This window comes from Hypanus sabinus, chromosome 5 (genome assembly GCF_030144855.1).
Source record: "Hypanus sabinus isolate sHypSab1 chromosome 5, sHypSab1.hap1, whole genome shotgun sequence".
In the NCBI taxonomy this organism is placed as follows: Eukaryota; Metazoa; Chordata; class Chondrichthyes; order Myliobatiformes; family Dasyatidae; genus Hypanus; species Hypanus sabinus.
Window position 1 is genome coordinate 51,741,641 of NC_082710.1, and position 27,676 is coordinate 51,769,316.

The 27,676-nt window shown below is 39.6% G+C and overlaps 1 protein-coding gene across 1 annotated transcript in view; it reads left to right on the forward strand.

Moving 5' to 3' along the window:
• LOC132394149 (fibrillin-2-like) overlaps window positions 1-27,676 on the forward strand; it is a 309,064-nt gene that overhangs the window by 179,204 nt on the left and 102,184 nt on the right. Inside the window, exons 22-32 of the mRNA XM_059969944.1 lie at window positions 7,373-7,510; window positions 10,140-10,190; window positions 12,065-12,190; window positions 14,558-14,785; window positions 15,083-15,208; window positions 16,803-16,931; window positions 18,754-18,879; window positions 19,019-19,144; window positions 21,325-21,447; window positions 22,242-22,367; window positions 22,533-22,658. Of these exons, the coding sequence (XP_059825927.1) occupies window positions 7,373-7,510; window positions 10,140-10,190; window positions 12,065-12,190; window positions 14,558-14,785; window positions 15,083-15,208; window positions 16,803-16,931; window positions 18,754-18,879; window positions 19,019-19,144; window positions 21,325-21,447; window positions 22,242-22,367; window positions 22,533-22,658 (1,425 nt within the window). The remainder of the gene's footprint in view (window positions 1-7,372; window positions 7,511-10,139; window positions 10,191-12,064; window positions 12,191-14,557; window positions 14,786-15,082; window positions 15,209-16,802; window positions 16,932-18,753; window positions 18,880-19,018; window positions 19,145-21,324; window positions 21,448-22,241; window positions 22,368-22,532; window positions 22,659-27,676) is intronic.

Consider the following 27,676-nt stretch of genomic DNA (forward strand, 5'->3'; position numbering starts at 1 on the left):
CCAGCTCCATCACTATACTGTGATTTTCTTTAAAACGTTCTCAGCTGTGCACATCGGAATACCATTTGGAATAATTGATGCAATATAGATGAGGGCTCAAACTTGACATGTTTAACCCTGAAACTCACTAAAGAAGTTGGCTGTCATATATTTTTTTTTACTTCCAAGCAGAAAGTTACAGTGAATTATCATTTTGTTGAATGTCTGGACTGCATTGAAAGTTGACACAGATTGTACTGCCAGATCGCAATGGATCTTTGAGAAGCTGCGTGTAATGTTGTAATTATAGTATAGAAATTCTCAGCACAATGATGCAGTGTACCAAATCCACTAAAATTAAATTATAAAAATTTCCATTGCTATTTCCTGAGACAGAAACTCCATAGATTGGAAATAGGGTAATCTAAATTAATAAAAGCAGATAAAGCAGGCAACAAGGCTTGTAGCAATCTCATGAAGGGTCATTGAGCTGAAACACGAGCTCTGTTTCTCTCCCCGTGGAATGCTGCCTAACCTGCTGAGTATTTCCATCAGATTCTATTTTTATTGCATAGGCATCTAGACTTCTTTGTCTTTCTTAGTAGAAAAAATGTAGTTTTTGGACTGAACTTGTACTTTATATAAAGTCATCGTACTATCAAAGGGGGTTATTCATTCTACTGAGTCCATGCCAATTCTTTATTAAGGCAATCTAGTCAAGCCCACTCTCCTACATGTTCTCTGCAACCTACCATACTATTTTCTTTCAAGCTATCCAATTCCTTTTTGAAAGCCTGATTGGATTTTCTGCCACTACTCTTAAAAGCAAAGTTTCAGACCATATTACTGAGGAAAAAAATAATTAGATCCCCAAACTGGGTTGGGTCCATTATTAAGAAAGAAGCAGAGAGCTATGAAATCATCCCAATTGGGGTGGGGGGAGTTTGGAAGTGTACAGGGACTGAATATCCACAGTGAAAATAAAACAGTCTTGGCTAGGGAACTGAAAATTGTTGAAGCATGTCAAGTATCAGGGATGTAGGGAGGAGGTGACTGAACCAAGGAGGGCAAGAGGTGCGTCCAGCTGCAGCTCCTATCAGCCCGAGTTAGGGAGTTGGAGCTGGAGCTGGAGCTGGATGAACTATGGATCATTCAGGAGGCAGAGGCAGAGATAGATAGGAGTTATCAGGAGGTAGTCACACCAAAGAACCAAGATTTAGGCAGATGGGTGACGGTCCAGAGAGGCAGGGGGAGCAGGCAGAGAGAGCAGAGCACCCCTGCGGCCATTCCCATTAACAATAAGTATACCGTACTGGATACTGTTGATGGGGATGACCTACCAGGAATGAGTTGCAGTGGTCCTGCCTCTGGCACAGAGGTTGAACCCTCAACTAGAAAGGGGAGGAGGGAAGAGAAGAGAGGATTCTATAGTTAGGGGAGCAGATAGGAGATTTTGTGGGGCAGATCGGGAGTCTCGGATGGTATGTTGCCTCTCTGGTGCCAGGGTCCGGGACATCTCAGATCGGGTGCAGGCTATTCTTGAGAACGAGGGCATGAACCCAGATGTAGTGGTCCATGTAGGGACCAACGATGTAGGTAAGGTGAGTGAGGGGGTCCTGCTTAGAGAGTTAAGGGAGTTAGGAGTGAAGCTGAAAGGCAGGACCTCCAGGGTGACAATCTCGGGATTGCTACCTGTGCCACATGCGAGTGAGGCGAAGAATAGAATGATTACGCACATTAATACGAGGCTGAGAGCATGGTGCAGGAAGGAAGGGTTCAGGTTTTTGGATAATTGGTCTTTGTTCCAGGGACATTGGGATCTGTTTCGAAGGGACGGTCTACATCTGAACCGGAGGGGTACTAGCATTCTTGCAGGAGTGTTTGCCATTGCTGCTCGGGGGGGTTTAAACTAGATGTGCAGGGGGCAGGGATCCAGATCCAGAGGATTGGTCAGAAGGAGCATGGGATTAAATGTGTAGAAGGTTTGGGTAATCTTGAGAAGGTCATCAAAATTCAGGGTGCAGTTAGCCCGATGGAAGTTCAAGGAGCTGGGTTAGGTACAGTAGACAGTCTTTTAAGCAAAGAGAGGAGGAATGGGCTAAGAATTCTATACTTGAATGCACGTAGTGTCAGAAATAAGGCAGATGAGCTTGAAGCTCAGATGAAAATGGGGAACTACGATATTGTTGGGATAACGGAGACATGGCTGCAAGGGGATCAGGCCTGGGAATTGAGTGTACCAGGGTATACGTGCTATCGTAGAGACAGAAATATGGGAAGAGGGGGTGGGGTGGCCCTGTTGGTAAGGAATGAGATTCAGTCCTTAGCAAGAGGTGACTTGGGAACAGGGGAAGTAGAGTCTGTGTGGATTGAGCTGAGGAACAGCAAGGGTAAAAAGACCCTAATGGGTGTTGTGTACAGGCCCCCAAACAGTAGCGTGGATATTGGGTACGTTGATTAGGGAGTTAACATTGGCATGTGCTAAAGGTAATGTAGTCGTTATGGGAGATTTCAACATGCAGGTGAACTGGGAGAATCAGGTAGGTGCTGGACCCCAGGATAGGGAGTTTGTGGAGTGTCTAAGGGATGTATTTTTGGAACAACTTTTGCTTGAGCCAACCAGGAACGAGGCTATTTTGGACTTAGTGATGTGTAATGAACAGGAATTGATAAGTGATCTTGAAGTAAAGGAGCCATTAGGAAGTAGTGATCATAACATGATAAGTTTTTATCTACAATTTGAGAGGGATAAGGGCAGATCAGAGGTGTCAGTGTTGCAATTAAATAAAGGAGACTACGGAGCCATGAGGGAAGAGCTGGCCAAAGTTAAATGGGTGGATGCCCTGGCAGGAAAGACAGTGGATCAGCAGTGGCAGATATTCTTGGGCATAATACAAAAGATGCAAAAGCAGTTCATTCCAATGAGAAGGAAGGATTCAAAGAGGGGGAAGGGGCCACAGTGGTTGACAAAGGAAGTCAGAGATTGTATAGCATTAAAGAAAAAGAAGTATGACAGGGCTAAGATGAGTGGGAATACAGATGATTGGGAAAGTTTTAAGGAGCAGCAGATCTTAACTAAAAAAGCAATACGGAGAGAAAAAATCAGGTATGAGCTCAGTCTAGCCAGGAATATAAAAGGGGATAGCAAAAGCTTTTTTAGCTATGTGAAGAGAAAGAAGATAGTTAAGAACAATGTTGGCCCCTTGAAGAATGAATTGGGAGAAATTGTTATGGGAAACAGGGAAATGGCAACAGAATTTAATGCGTACTTTAGATCTGTCTTCACCAGGGAGGACACAAGCAATCTCCCAGATGTATGGATGGGCCAGGGTCATAAGATATCAGAGGAATTGAGACAGATTGACATTAGGAAAGAAACTGTGATGAGTAGACTGGTAGGACTGATGGCTAATAAATCCCCGGGTCCAGATGGTCTGCATCCAAGGGTTCTAAAAGAGGTGGCTCAGGAAATTGCGGATGCATTGGTAATCATTTTCCAATGTTCCTTAGATTCAGGATCAGTTCCTGAAGGTTGGAGAGTGGCTAATGTTATCCCACTTTTCAAGAAGGGAGGGAAGGAGAAAACGGAGAACTATCGCCCTGTTAGCCTAACGTCAGTCGTGGGGAAGATGCTTGAGTCCATTATTAAGGACGAAATAGTGGCACATCTAGATGGCAGAAATAGGATTAGGCCGAGCCAGCATGGATTTACCAAGGGCAAATCATGCTTGACTAATCTGTTGGAGTTTTTTGAGGGTGTAACAAGGATGTTAGACGAGGGTAAGCCAGTGGATGTTGTATACCTAGATTTTCAGAAGGCATTCGATAAGGTGCCACATAGGAGATTGGTGAGTAAAATCAGAGCTCATGGCATTGGGGGCAGGGTTTCAACATGGATAGAAAACTGGTTGGCAGATGGAAAGCAAAGGGTAGCAGTGAATGGGTGTTTCTCGGACTGGCTGGAGGTGACTAGTGGGGTACCACAGGGCTCTGTATTGGGACCACAGCTCTTTACGATTTATGTCAATGATTTAGATGAGGGCATTGAAAACTATATCAGCAAGTTTGCTGACGATACTAAACTGGGTGGCAGTGTGACATGCGAAGAGGACATTAGGAGAATACAGGGAGACTTGGATAGGCTGGGTGAGTGGGCAGATACTTGGCAGATGTCATTCAATGTGAATAAATGTGAAGTTACCCACTTTGGAAGCAGGAACAAGAGGGCAGAGTATTGTCTGAACGGAGTAGAGTTAGGTAAGGGAGAAATGCAAAGAGACCTAGGAGTCCTAGTTCACCAGTCAATGAAGGTGAATGAGCAAGTGCAACAGGCTGTGAAGAGGGCAAATGGAATGTTGGCCTTTGTTACAAGGGGAATTGAATACAAGAGCAAGGATGTCCTTTTGCATTTGTACAGGGCCCTGGTGAGACCACACCTGGAATATTGTGTACAGTTTTGGTCTCCAGGTTTAAGGAAGGACATTCTGGCAGTTGAGGAAGTGCAGCGTAGATTCACTAGGTTGATTCCTGGGATGGCAGGGCTGTCTTACGCAGAGAGATTGGAGAGATTGGGCTTGTACACGCTGGAATTGAGGAGATTGAGAGGGGATCTGATTGAAACGTTTAAGATAATTAAAGGATTTGATAGGATTGAGGCAGGAAATATGTTCCAGATGTTGGGAGATTCCAGTACCAGAAGGCATGGATTGAGAATAAGAGGTCAGTTATTTAAAACAGAGTTGAGGAAGAGCAGCTTCTCCCAGAGAGTTGTGCAGGTGTGGAATGCACTACCTCGGAAGACGGTGGAGGCCAATTCTCTGGATGCTTTCAAGAAGGAGCTAGATAGATATCTGATGGATAGGGGAATCAAGGGATATGGGGACAAGGCAGGAACTGGGTATTGATAGTGAATGATCAGCCATGATCTCAGAATGGCGGTGCAGACTCGAGGGGCCGAATGGTCTACTTCTGCACCTATTGTCTATTGTCTAAGATAGAGCCAAGGTATGTGGACATGAGTTCAATGGGGATGGAGCAGGCAGAAACATTGGGCCTACCAGGACAGCTAGGTTTATGGATCTTAGGTAGGTGGTAGAAATTTCAAGCACAAGGTACAGGACACTTCACCTGCGAGTCTTTCAGGGTCATCTATTATTTCTGGTGCTCCCAGTGAGGCTTTCTGTAAATCAGTGAGGCCAACGTAGTTTGAGAACCACCTTTGCTCTGTCTGCCGCAAAAGACGGGATTTTGCAGTGGCTGACCATTTCAATTTGACTTCCCATTCCCATTCTGAATGTCCACCCATGGCCTCCTCTACTACCATGATGGGATAAAAATCAGGTTGGTGGAGCAGCACTTTATATTCCTTCATTTGGGTAGCCTCCAACCTTATGGCATGACGTCTATTTCTCAAACTTCTGCTAATTTCTTCCCCTCCCTCCCCCTCCCGTCTCACATTCCTCATTCTGGTTATCCTGTCACCCCGTCTTTTGTCCTCACCTGCCCATCACCTCTCCCGGTTCCCCATCTTCCATGGTCCATTTTCCTTTCCTATTATATTCCTTCTTCCTCAGCCCTTTGTCTCTTCCACCGATCCCCTTCCAGATTCTTCCTTCATTCCCTCTTCCTGCACCTGCCCACCTTACCTCTTGTTTATCACCTGCCAGCTTGTTCTCCTTTCCTACCCCACCTTTTTATTCTGGCTTCTGCCTCCTTCCTTTTCAGTCCTGATGAAGAGTCTAAGCCTGAAACATTGACTGATTACTCCCCTCCATAGATGCTGCCTGACTCGCTGCGTCCCTCCAGCATGTTGTATTTGTTGATTAGGGTTTCCAGCATCTGCAGAATTTCTTGAGTTCGTTAGATCTCATGGTTTCCCGGTAAACAAATCGTCTGCAAATGCAATTTCTCACTGTCCCCTAATTCCTCCTGCACAGTCTTATGATCTCTTATGACACTGGTTTCTCCAATATCACCCTGCAGCTGAACTTTTCCATCCATTTAACCAGTCAAGTAAATCCTTGTGAGCACAAAGAACCGGTTACTGCTATGGATCAGAACAAAGTATTTGCATTTATAAAAATGCACTGGGAATTGAACTATTATATTTTGAAGAGTTTCAAAATGAAGACTTTTTTCCCCATAAACTATTTTCTTAGATTAATATAAAACCATTTTGAAATCAATCTTTGTGTTTTTGGCACCACACCAAGGTGCTTTGAGTTTACTGTGGTGCCCGTGATAAGGATAAGTTTCCTCCAGGTATTCTACATGCTTCCTAATGCTGGTGATCACAACTAGGCACATAATGCAGTCGTAGTCACTTAGACATGGGAGAGAATAGGAAACCACTGAATATTTCTTTCAAGTAAGAAGAGAAAGTCAAAACATATCCATGAAATAATTAGAGTTAAAATAGGAAATTGTGAACCGAATTTGTGGCAGTGCTGAGCTGATTGCCAGCCTTACTGTTGAGGATTAGTGATAATCAGAACTTCGTTTCACCTAGAAATATAGAAAACATACAGCACAATTCAGGCCCTTCGGCCCACAAAGCCGTGCCAAACATGTCCTTACTCTAGAACTACCTAGGCTTACCTATCGCCCTCTATTTTTCTGAGCTCCATGTACCTATCCAAAAGTCTCTTAAAAGACCCTGTCCTTTCTGCCTCCACCACCGCCGCCGGCAGCCCATTCTACGCACTCACCACTCTCTGTAAAAAATTTACCCCTGACATCTCCTCTGTACCTATTTCCAAGCACCTTAAAACTGTTCCCTTTCATGCTAGCCACTTTAGCCCTGGGGAAAGGCCTCTGATTATCCACACGATCAATGCCTCTCATTATCGTGTACACCTCTATCAAGTCACCTCTCATCCTCTGTCACTCCAAGGAGAAAAGGCCAAGTTCACTCAACCTATTCTCATAAGGCATGCTCCCCAATCCAGGCAACATCTTCGTAAATCTCCTCTGCACCCTTCCTTTGGTTTCCACATTCTTCCTATAGTGAGGCGACCAGAACTCAGCGCAGTACTTCAAGTGGGGTCTGACCTGGGTCCTATATAGCTAAAGTGTATTTTTGAGCCTTGCCTTGTGCAATTTTGTCTGGTTACTTCAAGATTTTAATGATAAACAGCTGGGCAAGCTTTGTGATTCTAATACAAACATCAGTCTTTATTAAGAAAAATATTCTTTCAGATTAAGATTAGGCCAGCCCAGAAATATTGTAAACAAAGTATGTTGTCAGAAGATCAACAAATACCTTTCCCAGAGTTTAATATGAGGATATGTTAAGGACCCACTTACTCAAGTGCAGGATATTCTGAGATATTTGTAACTAGAAAGGACTTGTGATTTTGTGTAATTGTTTGAATTCTCTCACAATTTACAACAGACAGCGTGAAAGGAACATGTTGGTTGAACATCCAAAACAGTCGCTGTGAAGTGAACATAAATGGAGCCACACTGAAGTCGGAATGTTGTGCAACTTTGGGAGCTGCGTGGGGCAGTCCTTGTGAGCGCTGTGAACAAGGTACAGAAAACATTGGATCAGATTGACAACATGTGCTCAGTGGACTGTTCAAGACTTTTTAAATTATTTTTTTATAAGTTTCTGCAATGCAACAACAAAAAACAACATTAAAAAAAGAGGTTTATACAGTGCAAAACAAACATATCAAATGTACAGTTCATAACAGTTAAGGAAAAGCACCCACAGTAGAATCATATAAAGTTAGTTACCACCCCACCCTCCCACTACCCAACTCCAAGCCAACCTTACAATATATAGAAAAATGAATCAGAACGTCTATCACCACAGAGCTGTATTTATAAAAAGGGTATATTGCCTACTACCTGAGCTATAATATGTTTACACATCCAAAAAGAAAACCATAAATCTTAACCAAAAGAAGCTGGAAGTGAGGGATTTAAATGCAAAAGAAAAAAGGAGGGATGAACCCTTAATCTAAACAGGAATTGTGAAAACATTCGAGATTAGGTCCCCACACCTTTTGGAACTTTATGTCTGAATTAAGAAGTGAACAGTGAATCTTTTCAAGGTCTCAGCAGGACATAATGTCTCTGAGACATTGAGCATGAGTGGGTGGGGCAACATCTCTCCACCTAAGAAGGACTGCACGTCTGGCCAAAAGAGAGGCAAAAGACAATGTACAACGTTTTGTCGGACTCAGATGCGTGTCGACTTCTCCCAAGGAGCCATAAAGAGCAATCAGAGGGTGAGGTTCCAAGTAGCAATTAAGTATATGGGATAAAGTAGAAAAGACCTCTCTCCAGAATTTCTACAAGCTAGGACAAGCCCAGTACATATGAATAAGGGAAGCCCAAGATTTTGCTAAATTCTGCTCAAGATTTTTTAATGAAGAATAACAACTTGAAACAAAGCTTTTTTTTTGCTACTACACTAGCTACTTAGACTTAAGTTTTCAATGATGTCCTTATGACAGAACAGGAGCTGCTAAATTGGCCTGTGTAATTCCTTTTTTCAAAAAAACTTTAGATCTTTTTCCAGTTGTTTGAGTGCTCTGAGGAAAATAACTGAATTGATATGTTCTAATCTACTGATCTATTCGCGATAAATATACTACCCATTCCTCTACTAACCATTAATGAATTTTGCTTATTGATATTGTACAGGATGTTAACAAGGCTGGATTGGTTCTTGAGTGTTCTTTCTTTAGAGATACAGCACAGTACAGACCCTTCTGACCAATGAGCCCATGCCACCCAAGTACATCCTTCTGATCAATTAACATATCAACCTGTACATCCATAGAAAATGGGAGGAGACCAAAGCACCTGAAGCAACCCAAGCAGTCTGAGGGAGAGCATGCAAACTGCTTAGAGACAGCGCCAGAACTGAACCTGGGTTGCAGACACTGCGATAATATTATGCTAACCACTATGCTACCAGGCTGCCCTTTCTTCTGTTTCTTTTTTGATCCGAGAACCATTAGAGCACAGGAGGGAGTAACTTACTTTTGTCCACATGCTATTTGCCTCCATATCCTCACCAGTGGTGGAGTACAGAGATTCCTTCTGAATCTTCTTGCTAGGTTTCTTAGTAATTACTGTACTGTATTAAAGATGGATTGATTTAGATTCCACGTGGATACAAACTCCTTTTTATCCCAATTAATGTCCCTTAATAATTTTAATGTCCTCTCAGTAACTGCTGTGATCCCTCTTACCTCCCAAGAAAGTCCCAATCCAATCAAATTTTCAAAAACTTTCAAATGCAATGCCTTTGAGTTCTGGTATCACTCTTTTGCACTTTTCCCAATCTGTTTATAATCATTCTGTGAAGTAAAATTCGAACTCTACAAAGTACTTTAAAGTGTGACTAATCAAAGTGCAGTATAAATTTAATATCATAGAATTATTAATTTGCTTTAACATAGAAAGAGGGAATTTCGTTTCAAGTCCATGCTGGCTCCTTGTGGGGTCACCCACATATTAGCAGTCCCCCTATTCTTACCACATAGACATGTATATTGTTTTCTCTTGTGCCATAGCTTCCTTTTTCACTATGGTGATGCCAAATGGCATTGCTAATTTAATCTGTTTTAATTGCATCACTTTGCACCTTAACACAGTTGGGCTCTTTATTTCCAAGACACAAAAGACTTCCTGAATCCTGTCAATAATCTCATTGTTACCGTTTATAGATCAGAGTAGGAATTTGTTTGGCAGGGATTATACTACTCTTTCTGGCCCCATTGGAAGCGTGAAAAAGTGTTTGTTTCGGCATTTCCTATAATCACTTGAGGGTGTTACTGTAATTATCCTTTTCTTGCCACCAGTTACCATTGATCAGATCTGAACTTACATTTGCAAAGGAATGTTCCAAATTAGGCTGGGATCCTTAAAGCAACACACACACATAATGCTGGAGGAACTCAACAGGTTAAGGAAAAGAGTACAGTCAACATTTCAGGCTAAGACTCTTCATTAGGACCTCATTTCCATAGATGCTGCCTGATCTGCTGAGTTCCTCCAGCATTTTGTATGCATTGCTCTGGATTTTCAGCATCTACAGATTTTCTCTTGTTTGGATCCTTAAATCACAGGTTAAGACTGAAGAGCGAAGAAACAGAGCAAAATTTAGATTTTTGTACTTAAATTTGTATCTTTATTTATAGATACTGCCTGTCCACGAGGGTATGCAAGAGTTAAGGGTGTGGCCTGTGAAGGTAAGAAAATGTTAAAACTTTAAATTTTTTGATACAAAAATACTTAGTATATCAAGAGGAAATTTTGGATACAGAAAGAAGAATTTTCATTAATGCAATAATTTCATGGTTTAACATATAAATGCTTCCTTGCCAATGAAGCATGTTGGAAGTATAGTTGCTACTGTCATGTGATTGTCTGTTCCAAATGTCTCAGACAGAACAAAGTAAATGACCAGATAATGGACCATGTAGGATCTCTCTTGCATTTGGAAAAGAAACCACCAAATCCAGGCAGCTCATGGTGCCCTGCTCTCCAAAGAGCAATTTAAAATTGAAACTTGTGGGAGCAATTTTGCATGGGAATTCGCCTTACTTAAGCAGTCTGCTTATGTGATTCACCACAATAAAAATAATCTCTTAAGTTTCACATCTAGAAAATGTTCTGGAATGGATAGCAGAAGCTGCAAATGTGATGGTTATATTTTCATGACATTATGAAAACCTCACAGGTGATCGGGGTTAGGAATATAGTAAGAAAATCTCACCAGCTCTTCCTCAAAAGCTTCCATGGGATACTTCATGTGCATTTGAGAGGGAAGTTGCATTTTAACATCACAACTGTAAGATGGCTGTGAAAGTGTTGAATTTCCTCAGTACTGCTCTGAAATATCATTGTTATTTTATTGCAGTCACTGAAATGCAAACTAAATACATTGCAGAGTTAAAATTCTCAGACAAAATGGAATTAATAAAATAATTGTTGCCGTCATCATATTTCAATTAGCCCTGGGAGAAAACCAGGAATGGATTACACTGCCAAATGTTTCAGCCTATTTACTTTGAGGACCACCAGGTTTCAGGTTTCTTAATAGATTTTCCACCATTTTGACGCAAACTTGGAAAAAATAACCAATGCAGCAGACATATGCTGAAGTGGTTATATATAATTTCTTGAAGAAGTAGAGGAATGCAACTAAAACAGATAAACTTGATCCAAACCACACACTTCCCTATTTTCCCAAACCCCGACAAATACACCAGCCAGCATCACAATGAACTGCTGTGCTAGATTATCACTGAGTTCTAGTGGAATCATGTGAGTGTTCTGAGTGAGAAAAACTGAGTTTTATAGTTCAGTATGTAGAAACATTTTAAATTTACCACGTGGAAGATACCTTTAAAAACTTATCCTTAGTATCACATTTTTTCTGCTTTATTTGTGTGATATGTGTAAAGAGAAGAAGGCTGATTGCAGAACTACAGCTTGCCGGCACAGTGCCTCCAATGCAAGCAAACAACAAGCAAACTGTCAAATCAATCACTGTTCAGAACAGCCATAGACCTAATATATTTAAATTTAAAAATGTATAAATGAGTGTGTCACCAACATGAAATAGGGCTTTGGTCGTGCTCAGTAGAAGCAGAGTCACAGGTCAAATGGAACTCAAAGCTAACCTGGCTGAGACCCAACTCAGCTTTGAATAGGAATCAAAACTGCCACTTCCTTGGTCTATCAGCTTGTGATCATACCACGGGGAATATTCTACCTACTGAGCTTTTGAAAGAACAAGTCCTTTTTTAAACATTCCTAAGGGGAAAAAAGATTTTTTTTGATCTCCGATACTATGCAAAATCTGGTGCCACGTCCACTCTGAGCTCCATTTCTGAAAATTCCACTGAAGGCCTTAAACAAAATCTTAGGAACAAAGTGGTAACAATATGATGCGATTAGTGCACGGATTGTCAACAAGTTTTAACTCCACTAGTTTTTTTTTCCTTACCAAGATATGCTTGACCATTTGCATTGATCGTTGACTACATTTTAACATTTTATATAATAAGCCAGTAGAAACAAGAGTTAAGGGTCTCATTCTTTTTGTTACTTTGGACAGATGTGAATGAATGTACAGTCTTTCCTGGTATCTGCCCAAATGGGAGGTGTGTGAATACTCAAGGGTCCTTCCAATGCGAATGTCCTCAAGGACTGACCATAGATGGCACTGGCCGAATTTGTGTGGGTAAGAAATAAATTGTCATGCTTTCCTTTAAATATAATAAAGATTTGGTTAGCATTCATTTTTAATATGTTTCTTTATGCACAAAAATTAGAGTACATGTTGTTCTAGCAGTGTAAGTGATTTGTTTTCCTCTTTAACTTATAATTTATGTAAAATATACAGATGCATTGGGTTATTTGATTTTATATGATGTTAGAGATAGGTTACTGCTTTAGTTGATAGGAATGTGCTGCAGACTTAATTCCCGGAATGAAATGTTGCATATTGCATCCAAATTTTACAACAAAGCTTTAAGAGTGAGTCAATCTGGGCTGGTTTGCTGCTCCATTCGACCATCAGTTGTCTGTATTTTCACTCCATCAGTGTTCAAATTGAAATTGTTTCTACAGGTGAAACCTGTGTTACGGCCATTTGGGTAAAGGAAATTTGCTCTTACAGAATTCACAAATCATTGCCCAAAAGTTTGAGATACAGCATTAAATTTGGTCTCTTCGAGCCTGTATGAGATATATATATATAAATAACTAACTAACCATCTTATTTTTTCAACTCATGGATTTCAATGCAGCCACAGATGATCTGTTTTCACATTACGGACATCTTTCTAAGAGCATGAAACAACTGTATCATGGGGGTGGGGGGGAGGTGTCTGTATTATAGTTTAAGTGAGAATCTGGTGGCAGCATCAACTCCTCCACAGCAAAGATTACATGAAATTGGTCCACGTGCATCATTATGACCTCGTCAATGTCATCAAAAGATGAAAAGCTAATCTTCTTTTCATAAACGCAGCATTTGAAAGAGCACCAGACCAGCCAGGAAGAGTCCATTGATGATGTTGTATTTGTAAATCAGAGTAAGATGCAGTAAATAAGATCCTTTTCTACTATAATATAAACAATTTTAACTTGATTTGATTTCAGAAGCCACCATTGTAGGTTCATAACATCTCAAAATTCTTGTGAAAGCCTGGAACACACACAAAATGCTAGTCCTTTGTCAGGACCTGAAACATCGACTGTACTTCTTTCTATAGGTGCTGCCTGGCCTGCTGTGTTCCACCAGCATTTTGTGTGTGTTTCTTGAATTTCCGGCATCTGCAGATTTGCTCGTGTTTGTGAAAACATGGAGTTTTTTTTATTAGTTTTCCAATATACAAATAATAGAATGCTGGTACAGTGAGAAATTAATTTAGTTTTGTTTATGCTCTGAACCTACAGTTTAATAGATCTTTGTTGTGGGTTCTTAGGCTACTAGATAAACCTGAGTGTACCATTTCAATTCTCCAAAATTTCAACGAAGTTAGACACGCTAGGTTTATTCTTGGTAGCTTTCTAAATTGACTTGCTGTCTGTTCTCAGCATTTGGTTGCTAGTCAGAGGCTGCTTTAGTTCAGAACATCACTCCATGCTATTACTAAGAAATAATTAACTTATGACAAGAATGCATAGAGTTCATTAGCAGATGATGTAGGAAAATTGTTTAGGTGTCGAGGGAACAAGGCTTTGTGTGGAAGAATCCTGATAAATTGAAGAGGTGTGCCTTTGCAAAGGAGACAGGGAATGCAAAGTGTGTAGAGTATTGAGATAGTGTATGATGAAATTATTGTCTGGTTGTAGATTAGTAAACACCTATGCTAATTTCTCATGTATGCAGTTCATTTTCCGAGAGTTAAAAAGAAACAGACATTGTTCATGTACTTAAATCTAGGCAGTAAAATGAACCTGTGTGCACCATTTTAATGTTCCCAAGTCTTCACCAGAGTGCAAGTACCACTGTGCTTTGTAGAATGAAAGGTATTTATCAAGTACATTTCAACTTGATGCTCACTAGCTTCCCAACTGTGAAAGTAAGCAGAGCAAATTTAGTTTTGGCCATGGTAAAAATTGGCATTCAATTTTTTGTAGAATTATTTTTCCCTGTTCAGGTATATCTATTCAGTGTACAATATTTACCTCTGATTTTATGTTGCACTTCAAAAAGAAAAATTAATTAGAAATGGTAATTTTTGGTTACTTTGTGCAATCTAAACATGACTCGAAAGGTAGGGGCACCTTCTGAGACTGAGTCCTTTAAGTATTTGGAAATAGAAGTCCTATTCTCGTCATTCTCACTAATTGCATACGTATATTAGTGTTTGTCTTTTATACATGACTTTCAAAATTCAGCTGCTTTGAAGTCAATTTCCATTACTTGGATTCTGCACCTAGTTAGTTTTTGACTTTCAAATAAATGCTAAAAGCAAAATTGCTGTATAGGAAAATCCTGTAAAATGTTGTCAGGACTTTGGTTCAGGTACAGCTGGACACCACCATATTATAACCCTTCCATGATTGGATACTCCTATTGAAATGAGCTCTTTTGTAGATATCCGCCTCGAGCAATGTTACCTGAAGTGGGATGAAGATGAATGTACTGAGCCAGTTTCTGGAAAATTCCGAATGGATGCCTGCTGTTGTTCAATTGGATCTGCCTGGGGTTTAGAGTGTGATGAATGCCCCAAGCCAGGCACTAAAGAATACGAGCTTCTTTGTCCAAGAGGTCCAGGTTTTGCCAACAGAGGTGACATTTTAACAGGAAGACCATTTTATAAAGGTATGATAAAAGTCACTGCTTCTCCCAACTAAGGTCATGTCTATACAAGAAAATAAAATAAGTTTTAAAATTTGAATAAAATATAAATGAAAATGAAAAAGTAAAAAGTGCTTTTTATGAAGTTCAATTGTCAGATCTAATATACAATTTCATTATGCTAAATAGTACAATTTGATGTGATAGACATGTCATCCAAAACACAAAAAAATGTCTAGAATGAAGCAGCATGAGTTTAGTTATTATCCAGAATCATACTGTAACTATAACTTGCTGCTTCGTACTCTATTGTTCTTCCAGATGTCAATGAATGTAAAGTGTTCCACAACCTCTGCATTAATGGAAAATGCAGAAACACTATTGGCAGCTTCAGGTGTAAATGTGACAATGGATTTGCTCTGGATATGGAGGAAAGGAACTGCACAGGTAAGATAACATGAGCCAAGTGACCAGTGTCAACAGATAAACAGTACGAAAGATAAGCAAGATAAACACAACTGAAAGCATACCCATGATACAATAGCATTAGTACCTGTAGCAACAACAGTGCAAACAGTATTGACAGGGGAAAAGAACAAAATGAATAAGGGATGGCTATAAAAATTTGACCAGCTGTTCAGCAGGATAAATTGCACAAGTGGGATCAGTGGCAAATTCAAGATCATTTGCTTAAGTATTGTGAACAGGACAAATACTGGGAACAAACCCAGCAGCACAAATGCAGAAGATTAGAAAATATCACCAATTGAGATAGCTTATGTCACATCCCACTTTATTCAAAAAGGCTGAAAGTAGTGAAAATGATAAGGTAGAGTATTCAGCAAGCAGAATGCAGCATTGATACAAGAACAATCTCATGATACTGAAATTCTAAATAAGTATATAGTTCAAACTATTATCCCTTATCTGCTGAGTTGTAATTGAGGGCCATTTAATTAATATTAAATGGCTAAGTTCTGAAAATATTTTTTTACTAAAACCATTAATAATTAAATTTAATTAAAATGGTCTAATTTTAGTTAATACCTGGAATTTTAAGCCAGTTTTGTCTGATTTTTAGATTTGACAAAAGAATTCCCTTATTAAAAAAGTTATCTTTGTAATAATAATAGTAATAATAATAAATACTTAATTGGTCCCTAGTGGGAAATACTTTTGTTACAGCAGCAACATTTAGAAGCACACCTAGGAGTGTGCTGGCTGAACTAATAATAAAGTACAGAATAATAATATACACAGCAATAGTTTACCAAAGTGCAATAATTTGCCATAATATGGAACAATAATGTACGAAATACTGAAACAGACTATTGTGCTATGATGTGAATTCTCCTGTCACACAGAGATGAACTGTTGTATATGTTTATTGTATATGGTAGGAAAGATTTGCTATTAATGATTCTTGTAACAATGGGGTTCAATGAGCCTATTTGAAAGGGTGCTTTACTGCTTACTCAGTCGGTCATGGAGAGGATGTGCCAGATTGTCCATAACGAATAACAGTTTGTTTAGTGACCTCCTCTCCATCATGAACTTAAAAGCGTCTGGGTTAAAGCCAAGGACAGATCCAGCCTTTTTGATGAGTTTAATTAGTTTTTTTGCATCAAAAGCACCGATGATGCTCTCCTAACATCAAGCAAGATTATAGCAAGATTTGTGAATAATTTTACTCAGTTGTTTTCTCTTTCTTGGACAAGTGATAACACATTTGATTAGTAATAATATTAATAATAAATATTTGATTTCCTGAATGTAATTTGGTCAGTGATATTACAGATAAAGGGAAAATAGGTTATAACAAAATCCAGTAAGATTACTTTGAATGCCAGGTTTGCTTGCCTACCTGATATTCAAAATATTCAGTATTGGTTATTAAGAGCATTGCCAAGATTTTCATTTTCCTTACTTCTTTATAGTTCACTCTACTGCTGCCACAAAATTACAAATGTCATGACATCCCGTATGTCAGAGTTAACAAACCTGATTTTAATCCTGAATATGTTTTCCCCTCTTTAATAAGACATTGATGAATGTCGCATCTCTCCTGACCTCTGTGGAAATGGAACTTGTGTCAATACTCCTGGAAGTTTTGAGTGTGAGTGTTTTGAAGGCTTTGAGAGTGGATTTATGATGATGAAGAACTGTATGGGTGAGTATATTCAAAGATTTCTTATCCTATTTCATGCCATGAAAGTGGCCAGTGATCTAGTTAATACAACCTATATTAAATATTGTCAGATGCACAGCTGACCTCTAATTAATAAATGTATAATTTAATAGAGTTTGGATTAAACAAAAATTATAGTTAAAAGCCAATAAAGCTTGCTAGTTGTATCTTCAGTGCAAGAAGGAAGAATCCAAAAGGTAGTCACCTCAATCAGCTGGTGGGACGACTGAGAAGTAACCTGCGGGGTTCCTTAGTCATGTTTCAGAGTATGAATTTCTTGGTTGTGTCCTCGGTCAGAAGGTGCTCTTTGGTGCAGAGGAATCTACAAGTGGAGAGAGTGATTCATTTGTGTAATTGGAGGAAGAGCTGCTCAAGAAAGCTTTCTCTTGATTGCTGGTGAATTTTAATTCTGTCACATTCAGCCTATTTTCATTGTAGAATGAAGATAACATTTTATAGCTATGATCAACCTCACTTAGGAAAATGTATTAATGGAGACAATCAGTGGCAGATTTGGCAAGATCATGAACATTGGTTCTAGCTTTAAAGTATTTAAGAGAGGATATGAAGAATTATTTTTCTCTCATATCTGCATGCTAGAGGCTTGGAATGCATTGCTGATGGGATGGAAGATGCAAGACTCTCCATCACGTTTGAAAAGTACTCTGGTTGAGTATAGGAAGAGCTGTGACAGCAGTTCCAATGCTAGAAGGTGCATTGGGCTGGGTAGCCCCTTCTGCGATTTTCTCTGACTTCTTTGCTTCAATTAGCAGCAGGTTCATTGCAGTGGTTGTGATGGATATTGTACAATATTTTTGAAGCCTTTAAACATATATACTCAGTGACAAATTTATTAAGCACATGTGTACACCTGCTTGTTAATGCAAATATCTAATCAGCCAATTATGTGGCAGCAACTCAGTGTATAAAAGAATGCAAACATGGTCAAGAGATTCAGTTGTCATTCAGACCAATCGGCAGGATGGGGGGAATGTGATTTAAGTGACTTTGACCATGGAATGATTGTTGGTATCTCAGAAACAGCTAAGCTGGGGATTTTCAGGCAAATAGAGCTTCAGAGAATGGTAGGAAAACCAAAAACATCAGTGAGCAAAGATGCCTTTGTTAATGAGGAGAATGAGCAGACTAGTTCAAACTGACAGGAAGGAGACAGTAATTCAAATAACCACGCGTTTCAACGATGGTGTGCAGAAGATCATCTCTGAACACATAATATGATTGCTGAGTGGTGTGGTAGCATAGTGGTCAGAACAGCACTTTACAGTACCTGCGATTTGGGTTCAATTCCTGCCTCTGCCCTTAAGGAGTTTGTACGTTCTCCCCATGACCGCATGGGTTCCCTCCCAAAGTCCAAAAATGTACCTATTAGTAGATCAATCAGTCTTTGGAAATTGATCCATGATTAGGCTAGGATTAAATCGAGGGTTGCTGGGCGGTGCAGCTTGAAGGCCCGGAAGTGGCTAAGGGGCTATTCCGTGCTGTATCTCAATAAAAGAATAAATAAACACATAGAGCTTTAAAGTGGATGGGCTACAGCTGCAAAAAGATAACACTAGTTTCCACTCCTGTGGCTACTTTATTAATTATTCTCCTACGCCTAATAAAGTGGCCACAGAGTCTATATATTCATGTGTGAGTGTATTTATATAGTTTCGTTTGGTAGATTAAATTAAGAATGTCTTCTAGGAAAAGAAAGATGCCCTTCTTTAGGTACTAAATTTTAGTTATCTGCTTTGGTATCTTGAACAGCTATTCTAACGTTACCATTTTTTTCCTTGTGCAGATATTGACGAATGTGAGATAAATCCCCTGCTGTGCCGAGGCGGTACTTGTATAAACACAGAAGGCAGCTATAGATGCATGTGCCCCCCGGGCCATGAGCTTACTTCAGATGGCAGTGCCTGCATTGGTAAGAGAAATGTATCTACTCTCAGGGGATGGTCTGACCACTCATAGCCAACATTTTATTTTTTTAAACTCTTATTTTTCTGATTTTTGAATTCTTTTCTGCAATATGTGAAGTTTTCTCCTTTCTTCCCATTTTTCAGATATCAATGAATGTTCCCTCAGTGATAACCTCTGCAGAAATGGTAAATGTGTAAATATGATTGGAACGTATCAGTGTGCCTGTGACCCAGGATACCAGGCTACCCCCGACAGGCAAGGCTGTGTTGGTAAGATTCATTGAGATGTACTGAATATATAATTTATTTATAAAAGCATTTTACTGCCAACTGCATAGGTAACTACTTTTCAGTTTTTTATTTTACTGCCTTAAAAATGTTGAATAAATTGATCAAAACTCAAGTTGTCATTTTCACCAGTTCTGATACTGGTTTCTGAGGATCAAAATATGACAACTTCACCTCCACCTCCCCCAAATTTTTGCTTTAGAAAATCTTTAGTGTCAAATTAGGTTCTTTATCTCTTTAGCAAGAAGAGCTGCATCAGACTTTGGTTTTAACATGCAAGCGGAACCATATCCAGATTGGTCCATTTCGGAAATAGATGTTGGTCAGCACATTGATATCTTATGTCAGGCCAAATATAAGCCTTAAGTTTATTTTACTGAACGGCCTATCTGACAGATGGCTGGCCCACAGCAAAGGTTCATTTTATTGTCAAAGTATGCACGTACGCTGCAACTCTGTATTCACCTTCTCCAGAATATAATCCGGAGAGAAAAGCTCCGGAATGCTAACCCCCTGGTCCATCTCAGTATTTAAGTGGGACTGGGTGAGCCTCAGCTGGGCTCCAGTCATGATTCAGCTGCATCTCAGAAGGTGAATGGGCAGCACCTTAGTGTGGCTTCTTTTCACTCATTTCTGTGTCCAACCTTTATCTGTCAACTCTTCAGTCTCAGAAGAAAATGGTGCATTGCCAAGAGGGCTACTTTGCTCTTTTCTAATTGTGCCTGACTGCTCCTTTTGATTTTTGAGAATGCTGCTGTTTTACCACCACTACTACATTTGCCTTTGCACTGGCAGTTGTTCTCACAGTCTGGGGAATATTAATGGGCACACTGTGCATTCTTAGTGGTCCAAGATCATGAGTTACGTTTACATGGATGACCTGCTCTGTCAAAACATTGCTCCATTGAGGAAAATTCCATTGTCGTTTGATCATTAAGAAATATTCTAATTTTCTGATCAGACTCTTTGTTGAAATCGATAGAATGGTAAACTTGTTCTACCTTTATTAACATCCCTTTTCCAATGATCAGGATTGGCAGTCTCACAGTAGTTGATCATGTGATTAATAATTCAGAGCTCTCTACTCATAATCCAAGGACATGACATTAAATATTAGAAAGCTGAGGATTTTAATTGAGTAAATTAGGGAATTTGGATTTTGTTTTTAAACAAATCTCATGTTAATAGTGTTGATGATGTAATTATCAAATTATCATAAATCTCTTGGATTATCAGGAATAAAACTTGCTGTTGTTACTTGTCTAGGCTGAACGTGAATTCTGATTCGTACTTGCAAACTCTGAAATACCCTGGAAAACTATTTATTTGTATTAAAATTTCTCCTCTTTAATAAGTTGAGAAGAAAACAAGATGCTTCAAACTGGCATTGAATTCAAGTTCAGCTGTGGTAAAATTCTTCCCTGTCAAGCTGAACTTGCAAGATCTGCAGAGCAAACATCTATGCAGAGCTGTGTGGATGAGCCAGGTGCTCACTGAGCATTTCTCAAATGCACAATTTGTCCTACAGTCTGGTCAAACTGACGGGGGGTGTAGTGCAGTGGTGTGCTCTGAGGAATGATTGGTCTGGGAGCTTTTACCATTGACCCTATATCCTGCAAAGTTTCATAGCATAAAGTCAGATAGGAAAGATGGATGGATACAGGGCAACAGGCAAATGGGATGACCATTTGCAGCTTTCCTTTCAAGCTACTCATCAAACTGACATAGATGAGAATCACCTTTCTTATTGCCACTGGGTATAAATGCTTAAAACTTTTTACCAATAGCCTATAAATTAATAAAGAATTCCTTGGATGCCTTAACATACTGTCATTTCCCCAAACTTTAAATTTACCATCCTAAAGCATAGCTGTGGTATCAACCAATGTCATCACTTTTACGGGTGGATTTTTGCACTCTACTTTGAAGTTTTAGGTTATTCCTTAAATTAAAGTAGAAAGTTTGGAAAAGTTCCAAAAGATTTAACACTATCTTTTTCAGTTTTAATGTTGTGAAGTACTCTCAGTCTTAATGCTTTGTATAACTTATTTAATATAATGAGAAAAGCATGTAAGCTGCATTTAGAATGTCTAATTTAATGTATGTCATTACCAAACGTAATAATTAACTAATCTACTTTTGCTACTTGCTTCATATTTCAGATATTGATGAATGTACTATCATGAATGGAGGTTGCGATACACACTGTACAAATTCAGAAGGCAGCTATGAATGCAGTTGCATTCAAGGTTATGCTCTAATGCCAGATAAAAGAACTTGTGCAGGTAAACCGAGAAGAGATTTAAAAGTCAGACATCATTAGCTGTTACATTAAGTTCATGTAATTCAGAGTTGAGCCATTTTAAATGGGTTGGATTTTATTGCCATGAGACAGTTTGTTCTTAGCACTTCCTCACTCATAACTCAGTGAGATCTAGGAGGTCAATCTTGGTTGTAAATATCAATATTAAACTTAATTATTGAAATTTGTAAGTATCAAAATGCATTAAATATGTAAAATAAATGGAACAAGTAAAATAAATTAAAATCATATATAAAAATTAATGCCATAATATCGTATTTCTTTCTTTAAAGATAGACATTGCATTGTGTGTTCCCTGCTGTTGTGCACTCCCACTGCGATCAGTGAGCATGCTGATCTTGTGTCAGGTTGAACCTGTTGCAGAATTGAAGAATATGCCACCCAGCATAAATCTTGGCAAGCTTCTGTTCTGCTTGAGGGCTCCAGCCGCAGAGCACAGACAGGGAGCAACTGATAGAGTCCCGCCAGAAGAGTTATGACTTGCATGTTTGTGTGCGAGTTCTGAAATTTACTGGCAGTTAATACAGTGAAGTTCTGGCAATTTAACGCGGAGTTTCTAGTATTCCACGGCGAAATATGGGCCAGCATTTCTGCTGTTAATCTGTAAAGGTCTGCTTAAGCACTAAAAATCAAGTGTACAATTCGTCTCAATGTATTTTTCCATCTCTGAAAACTAAGTTTTTTTTAAACAGCAATGGAATAAGGATTATTCAAATACGTGATTTTCACTTGACATTTATTGTCTTACTTCATTAGACATTGATGAATGTGAGGATAATCCTGATATTTGTGATGGTGGACAATGCACCAACATCCCTGGGGAATATCGCTGCCTGTGTTTCGATGGATTCATGGCTTCTATGGACATGAAGACCTGCATTGGTAAATATTAAAAGGGCAACATATTTTCTGAAATAGTTTATAATGTTATGTACAGTTAATACTGTATAAGTACCTGACACATTCAGGGTGTATTTGCGGCAACATTAATGCTACCATCAATTAGTTAATTGTTGCTGATAGTGACATAAAGATGTGTCATTTCAGATGTGAATGAATGTGACCTGAACTCTAACATCTGTCTCTATGGTGACTGCGAGAATACCAAAGGTTCCTTTATCTGCCATTGCCAGCTTGGGTACTTTGTGAAGAAGGGAACTACTGGATGTTCAGGTAGGGTTAACCAATATTCAAAATCTTATGACTTTAGTTTTAAATGTATACAACATAATATGTATAACATATTTCATGGGTCTAGTGTTATGACAATACTCTAACAATAGGAACCTTTTTTGGTAGTGCATTTTGGAAAATTGAGGACATGTTTGTTATTAAATGTAGGCAGTGAGCTCAGTTCTGTTCCCTCAAAGTGCTTTTAATATCAAAGTATGTATACATTATAAAACTTTGAGATTCATCTCCTTGCAGGCAGCCACTAAACGAAGAAACCCAAAAGAACCTATTTTTAAAAAGACTGTCAAACACCCAGTGTACAGAGAAAACGAATCATGCAAACAATAGAAGCAAGCAAATAGCATTCTGAAATGAAGTTCACAAAGAGAGTCCGACCACAGATCCTTAGTTCAGTGCAGAGCCAAGTAAACATCGCAGAGCAGTTAGCTGAACCGGCCCGTCCGGCACCCTGACCTTTTCAATCTGACCCAGCGCCAAAACCGCCATCTAAACATTGGATTCAGCCTGTACTCGACCTTTCCGATTCAGCCCAGCACTTAAGTTGTTGTCCAAACATCGGGTTCAGAGACTTCGATACATTTGTAAATTATAAATGTCAGTGTTGATTGCAAAGAAACTTGGTATAATAAGACTTCAATTAAATGTAAGCCAGATTGGTAAAATCTCATCACAGGATAAATCAGATCCTTTCCATGAATGCTCCCTCAGAGTAGAGGACTATAAAGTAACAAATAGCCAAGCTAAATAAGATTCAAGTAATGCAACATAGGTTTATTAACCTCACTTAAATTCACCTTCCATCCCAAACATTTGAAGGACAGCATTTCAAATTTCTAGGGTGTTTTTGTGTGAAAGGGGGCTTCATGATTTCAGTTCTAAATTGACTAGCTCTAATTTTGAGACCAGGCCATTTAACTTTTAAGGATTTAAACCTCATTGTTGCTGAGATTTCTTCACTTTTAATCTGATATGTTCTTATTAAATCAACAATTGTATATCACTTTGTGCTGTATCTTTTTTGGAAAATAATATAATCTAAGTTATTTAAGGTACTGCATTTCACTGAACAATAAACATTCACTCATTAAGGAAGAGGGAGCTGCCATGGATTGAATAGAATACATTTAAACTGGTGAAGTGTGTGATTTACCTTCAGTTGCCATTTACAGAACAGAATTATCAGAGAGGTGTTCTGAGAAAAGGCCATTCATTTTTCAGTTCAGGAATATAGAATAATATAGCACATAATAGTATAGAATAGTATAACAGTATAGGCCCTTCAGCCCACGACACTTAAGTTTCAGTAGATGTAGAAACCATTAAGTGGCAGAGAATGAGAACAAGAAAGATAATGTACTGCGGAAAAACTTTAAGCTTCATGTTATTTGCTTGACTGAAGGAACAACGTTATCCTCAGTAACCATATAACAATCACAGCACGGAAACAGGCCATCTCGGCCCTCCTAGTCCGTGCCGAACCCTTAATCTCACCTAGTCCCACCTACCCGCACTCAGCCCATAACCCTCCACTCCTTTCCTGTCCATGTACCTATCCAATTTTACCTTAAATGACACAACTGAACTGGCCTCTACTACTTCTACAGGAAGCTCATTCCACACAGCTATCACTCGCTGAGTAAAGAAATACCCCCTCGTGTTTCCCTTAAACTTCTGCCCCCTAACTCTCAAATCATGTCCTCTAGTTTGAATCTCCCCTACTCTCAATGGAAACAGCCTGTTCACGTCAACTCTATCTATCCCTCTCAAAATTTTAAATACCTCGATCAAATCCCCCCTCAACCTTCTACGCTCCAATGAATAGAGACCTATCTTGTTCAACCTTTCTCTGTAACTTAATTGCTGAAACCCAGGTAACATCCTAGTAAATCGTCTCTGCACTCTCTCTAATTTATTGATATCTTTCCTATAATTCGGTGACCAGAACTGCACACAATATTCCAAATTTGGCCTTACCAATGCCTTGTACAACTTTAGCATTACATCCCAACTTCTGTACTCAATGCTTTGATTTATAAAGGCCAGCGTTCCAAAAGCCCTCTTAACCACCCTATCTACATGAGACTCCACTTTCAGGGAACTATGCACAGTTATTCCTAGATCTCTCTGTTCCTCTGCATTCCTCAATGCCCTACCATTTACCCTGTATGTTCTATTTGGATTATTCCTGCCAAAATGTAGAACCTCACACTTCTCAGCATTAAACTCCATCTGCCAACGTTCAGCCCATTCTTCTAACCGGCATGAATCTCCCTGCAAGCTTTGAAAACCCACCTCATTATCCACAACACCTCCTACCTTAGTATCATCGGCATACTTACTAATCCAATTTACCACCCCATCATCCAGATCATTTATGTATATTACAAACAACATTGGGCCCAAAACAGATCCCTGAGGCACCCCGCTAGTCACCGGCCTCCATCCCGATAAACAATTATCCACCACTACTCTCTGGCATCTCCCATCTAGCCACTGTTGAATCCATTTTATTACTCCAGCATTAATACCTAACGACTGAACCTTCTTAACTAACCTTCCATGTGGAACTTTGTCAAAGGCTTTGCTGAAGTCCATATAGACTACATCCACTGCCTTACCCTCGTCAACATTCCTCGTAACTTCTTCAAAAAAATTCAATAAGGTTTGTCAAACATGACCTTCCACGCACAAATCCATGCTGGCTACTCCTAATCAGATCCTGTCTATCCAGATAATTATTAATACTATCTCTAAGAATACTTTTCATTAATTTACCCACCACTGATGTCAAACTGACAGGTCTATAATTGCTAGGCTTACTTCTAGAACCCTTTTTAAACAATGGAACCACATGAGCAATACGCCAAACCTCCGGCACAATCCCCGTTTCTAATGACATCTTAAAGATCTCCGTCAGAGCTCCTGCTATTTCTACACAAACTTCCCTCAAGGTCCTGGGGAATATCCTGTCAGGACCCGGAGATTTATCCACTTTTAAATTTCTTAAAAGCGCCAGTACCTCCACCTCTTTAATTGTCATAGGTTCCATAACTTTCTTACTTGTTTCCCACACCTTAGACAATTCAATATCCTTCTCCTTAGTGAATACCGAAGAGAAGAAATCATTCAAAATCTCTCCCATCTCCTTCGGTTCCACACATAGCTGACCACTCTGATTCTCTAAGGGGCCAATTTTATCCCTCACTATCCTCTTGCTTTTAATATAACTGTAGAAACCTTTTGGATTTACTTTCACCTTATTTGCCAAACCAACCTTGTATCTTCTTTTAGCTTTTCTAATCTCTTTCTTAAGATTCCTTTTACATTCTTTATATTCCTCGAGCAATTCCTTTACTCCATGCTGCCTATACCTATTGTAGACATCCCTCTTTTTCCGAACCAAATTTCTAATATCCCTTGAAAACCATGGTGCTCTCAAACCTTTAACCTTTCCTTTCACCCTAACAGGAACATAAAGATTCTGTACCCTCATAATTTCACCCTTAAATGACCTCCATTTCTCTATTACATCCTTCCCATAAAACAACTTGACCCAATCCACTCTCTCTAAATCCCTTCTCATCCCCTCAAAGTTAGCCTTTCTCCAATCAAAAATCTCAACTCTAGGTCCAGTCCTGTCCTTCTCCATAATTATATTGAAGCTAATGCTATTGTGATCACTGGACCCGAAGTGCTCCCCAACACATACATCTGTCAGCTGACCTATCGCATTCCCTAACAGGAGATCCAACACTGCCCCATCTTTAGTCGGTACTTCTATGTATTGTTGCAAAAAACTATCCTGCACACATTTCACAAACTCTAAACCATCCAGCCCTTTTACAGAATGAGCTTCCCAGTCTATTTGTGGAAAATTAAAATCTCCCACAATCACCACCTTGTGTTTACTACAAATATCTGCTATCTCCTTACACATTTGCTCTTCCAACTCACGCGCCCCATTAGGTGGCCTATAATACACTCCTATCAGTGTTACTGCACCTTTCCCATTCTTCAATTCCACCCAAATGGCCTCCCTAGAGGAGCTCTCTAATCTATCCTTCCAAAGCACCGCCATAAGATTTTCTCGGACAAGCAATGCAACACCTCCTCCTCTGGCCCCTCCTACTCTATCACACCTGAAGCAACTAAAGCCAGGAATATTTAGTTGTCAATCACACCCTTCCTGCAACCATGTTTCACTAATAGCTACAACATCATAATTCCAGGTATCAATCCACGCTTTAAGCTCATCCACCTTTCTTACAATGCTCCTAGCATTAAAATAGATACATTTAAGATTCTCTTCATCTCCTCCTCTCTTTCCATCCCTAACAATGCATTCAAATTTATTATCCTTTTCTTTCTTCTCCCCTACATCACCTGCCTTTCCTCCCTCACACACTGTCTATTTACTTGCTCCACTGGTGAACTAACCTCCTCTCCCATAGTCTCCTCAAATAGTCTCCCGCCCCCCCCCCCCCCATCTTACTAGTTTAAAGTCCGCCCTGGAGCCCTAGCAAACCTCCCCGTTAGGATATTGGTCCCCCCACGATTCAAGTGTAACCCGTCCTTCTTGAACAGGTCACTCCTGCCCCAGAAGAGGTCCCAATGATCCAGAAACTTGAATCCCTGCCCCCTGCTCCAATCCCACAGCCACGCATTCATCCTCCACCTAATTCTATTCCTACTCTCACTGTCCCGAGATTACTACCTTTGTGGTCCTTCTTCTTAACTGCCTTCCTAACTCCCTATACTCTCGTTTCAGGACCTCTTCCCCTTTCCTTCCTATGTCATTGGTACCTACATGTACCACGACCTCTGGCTCTTCACCCTCCCACTTCAGGATATCTTGGACGTGATCAGAAACATCCCAAACCCTGGCACCAGGGAGGCAAATTACCATCCGGGACTCCCGGTCACCTCCACCGAAACACCTGTCTGAGCCCCTGACTATTGAGTCCCCTATTACTATGGACCTCTTTCTTCTAACCCTA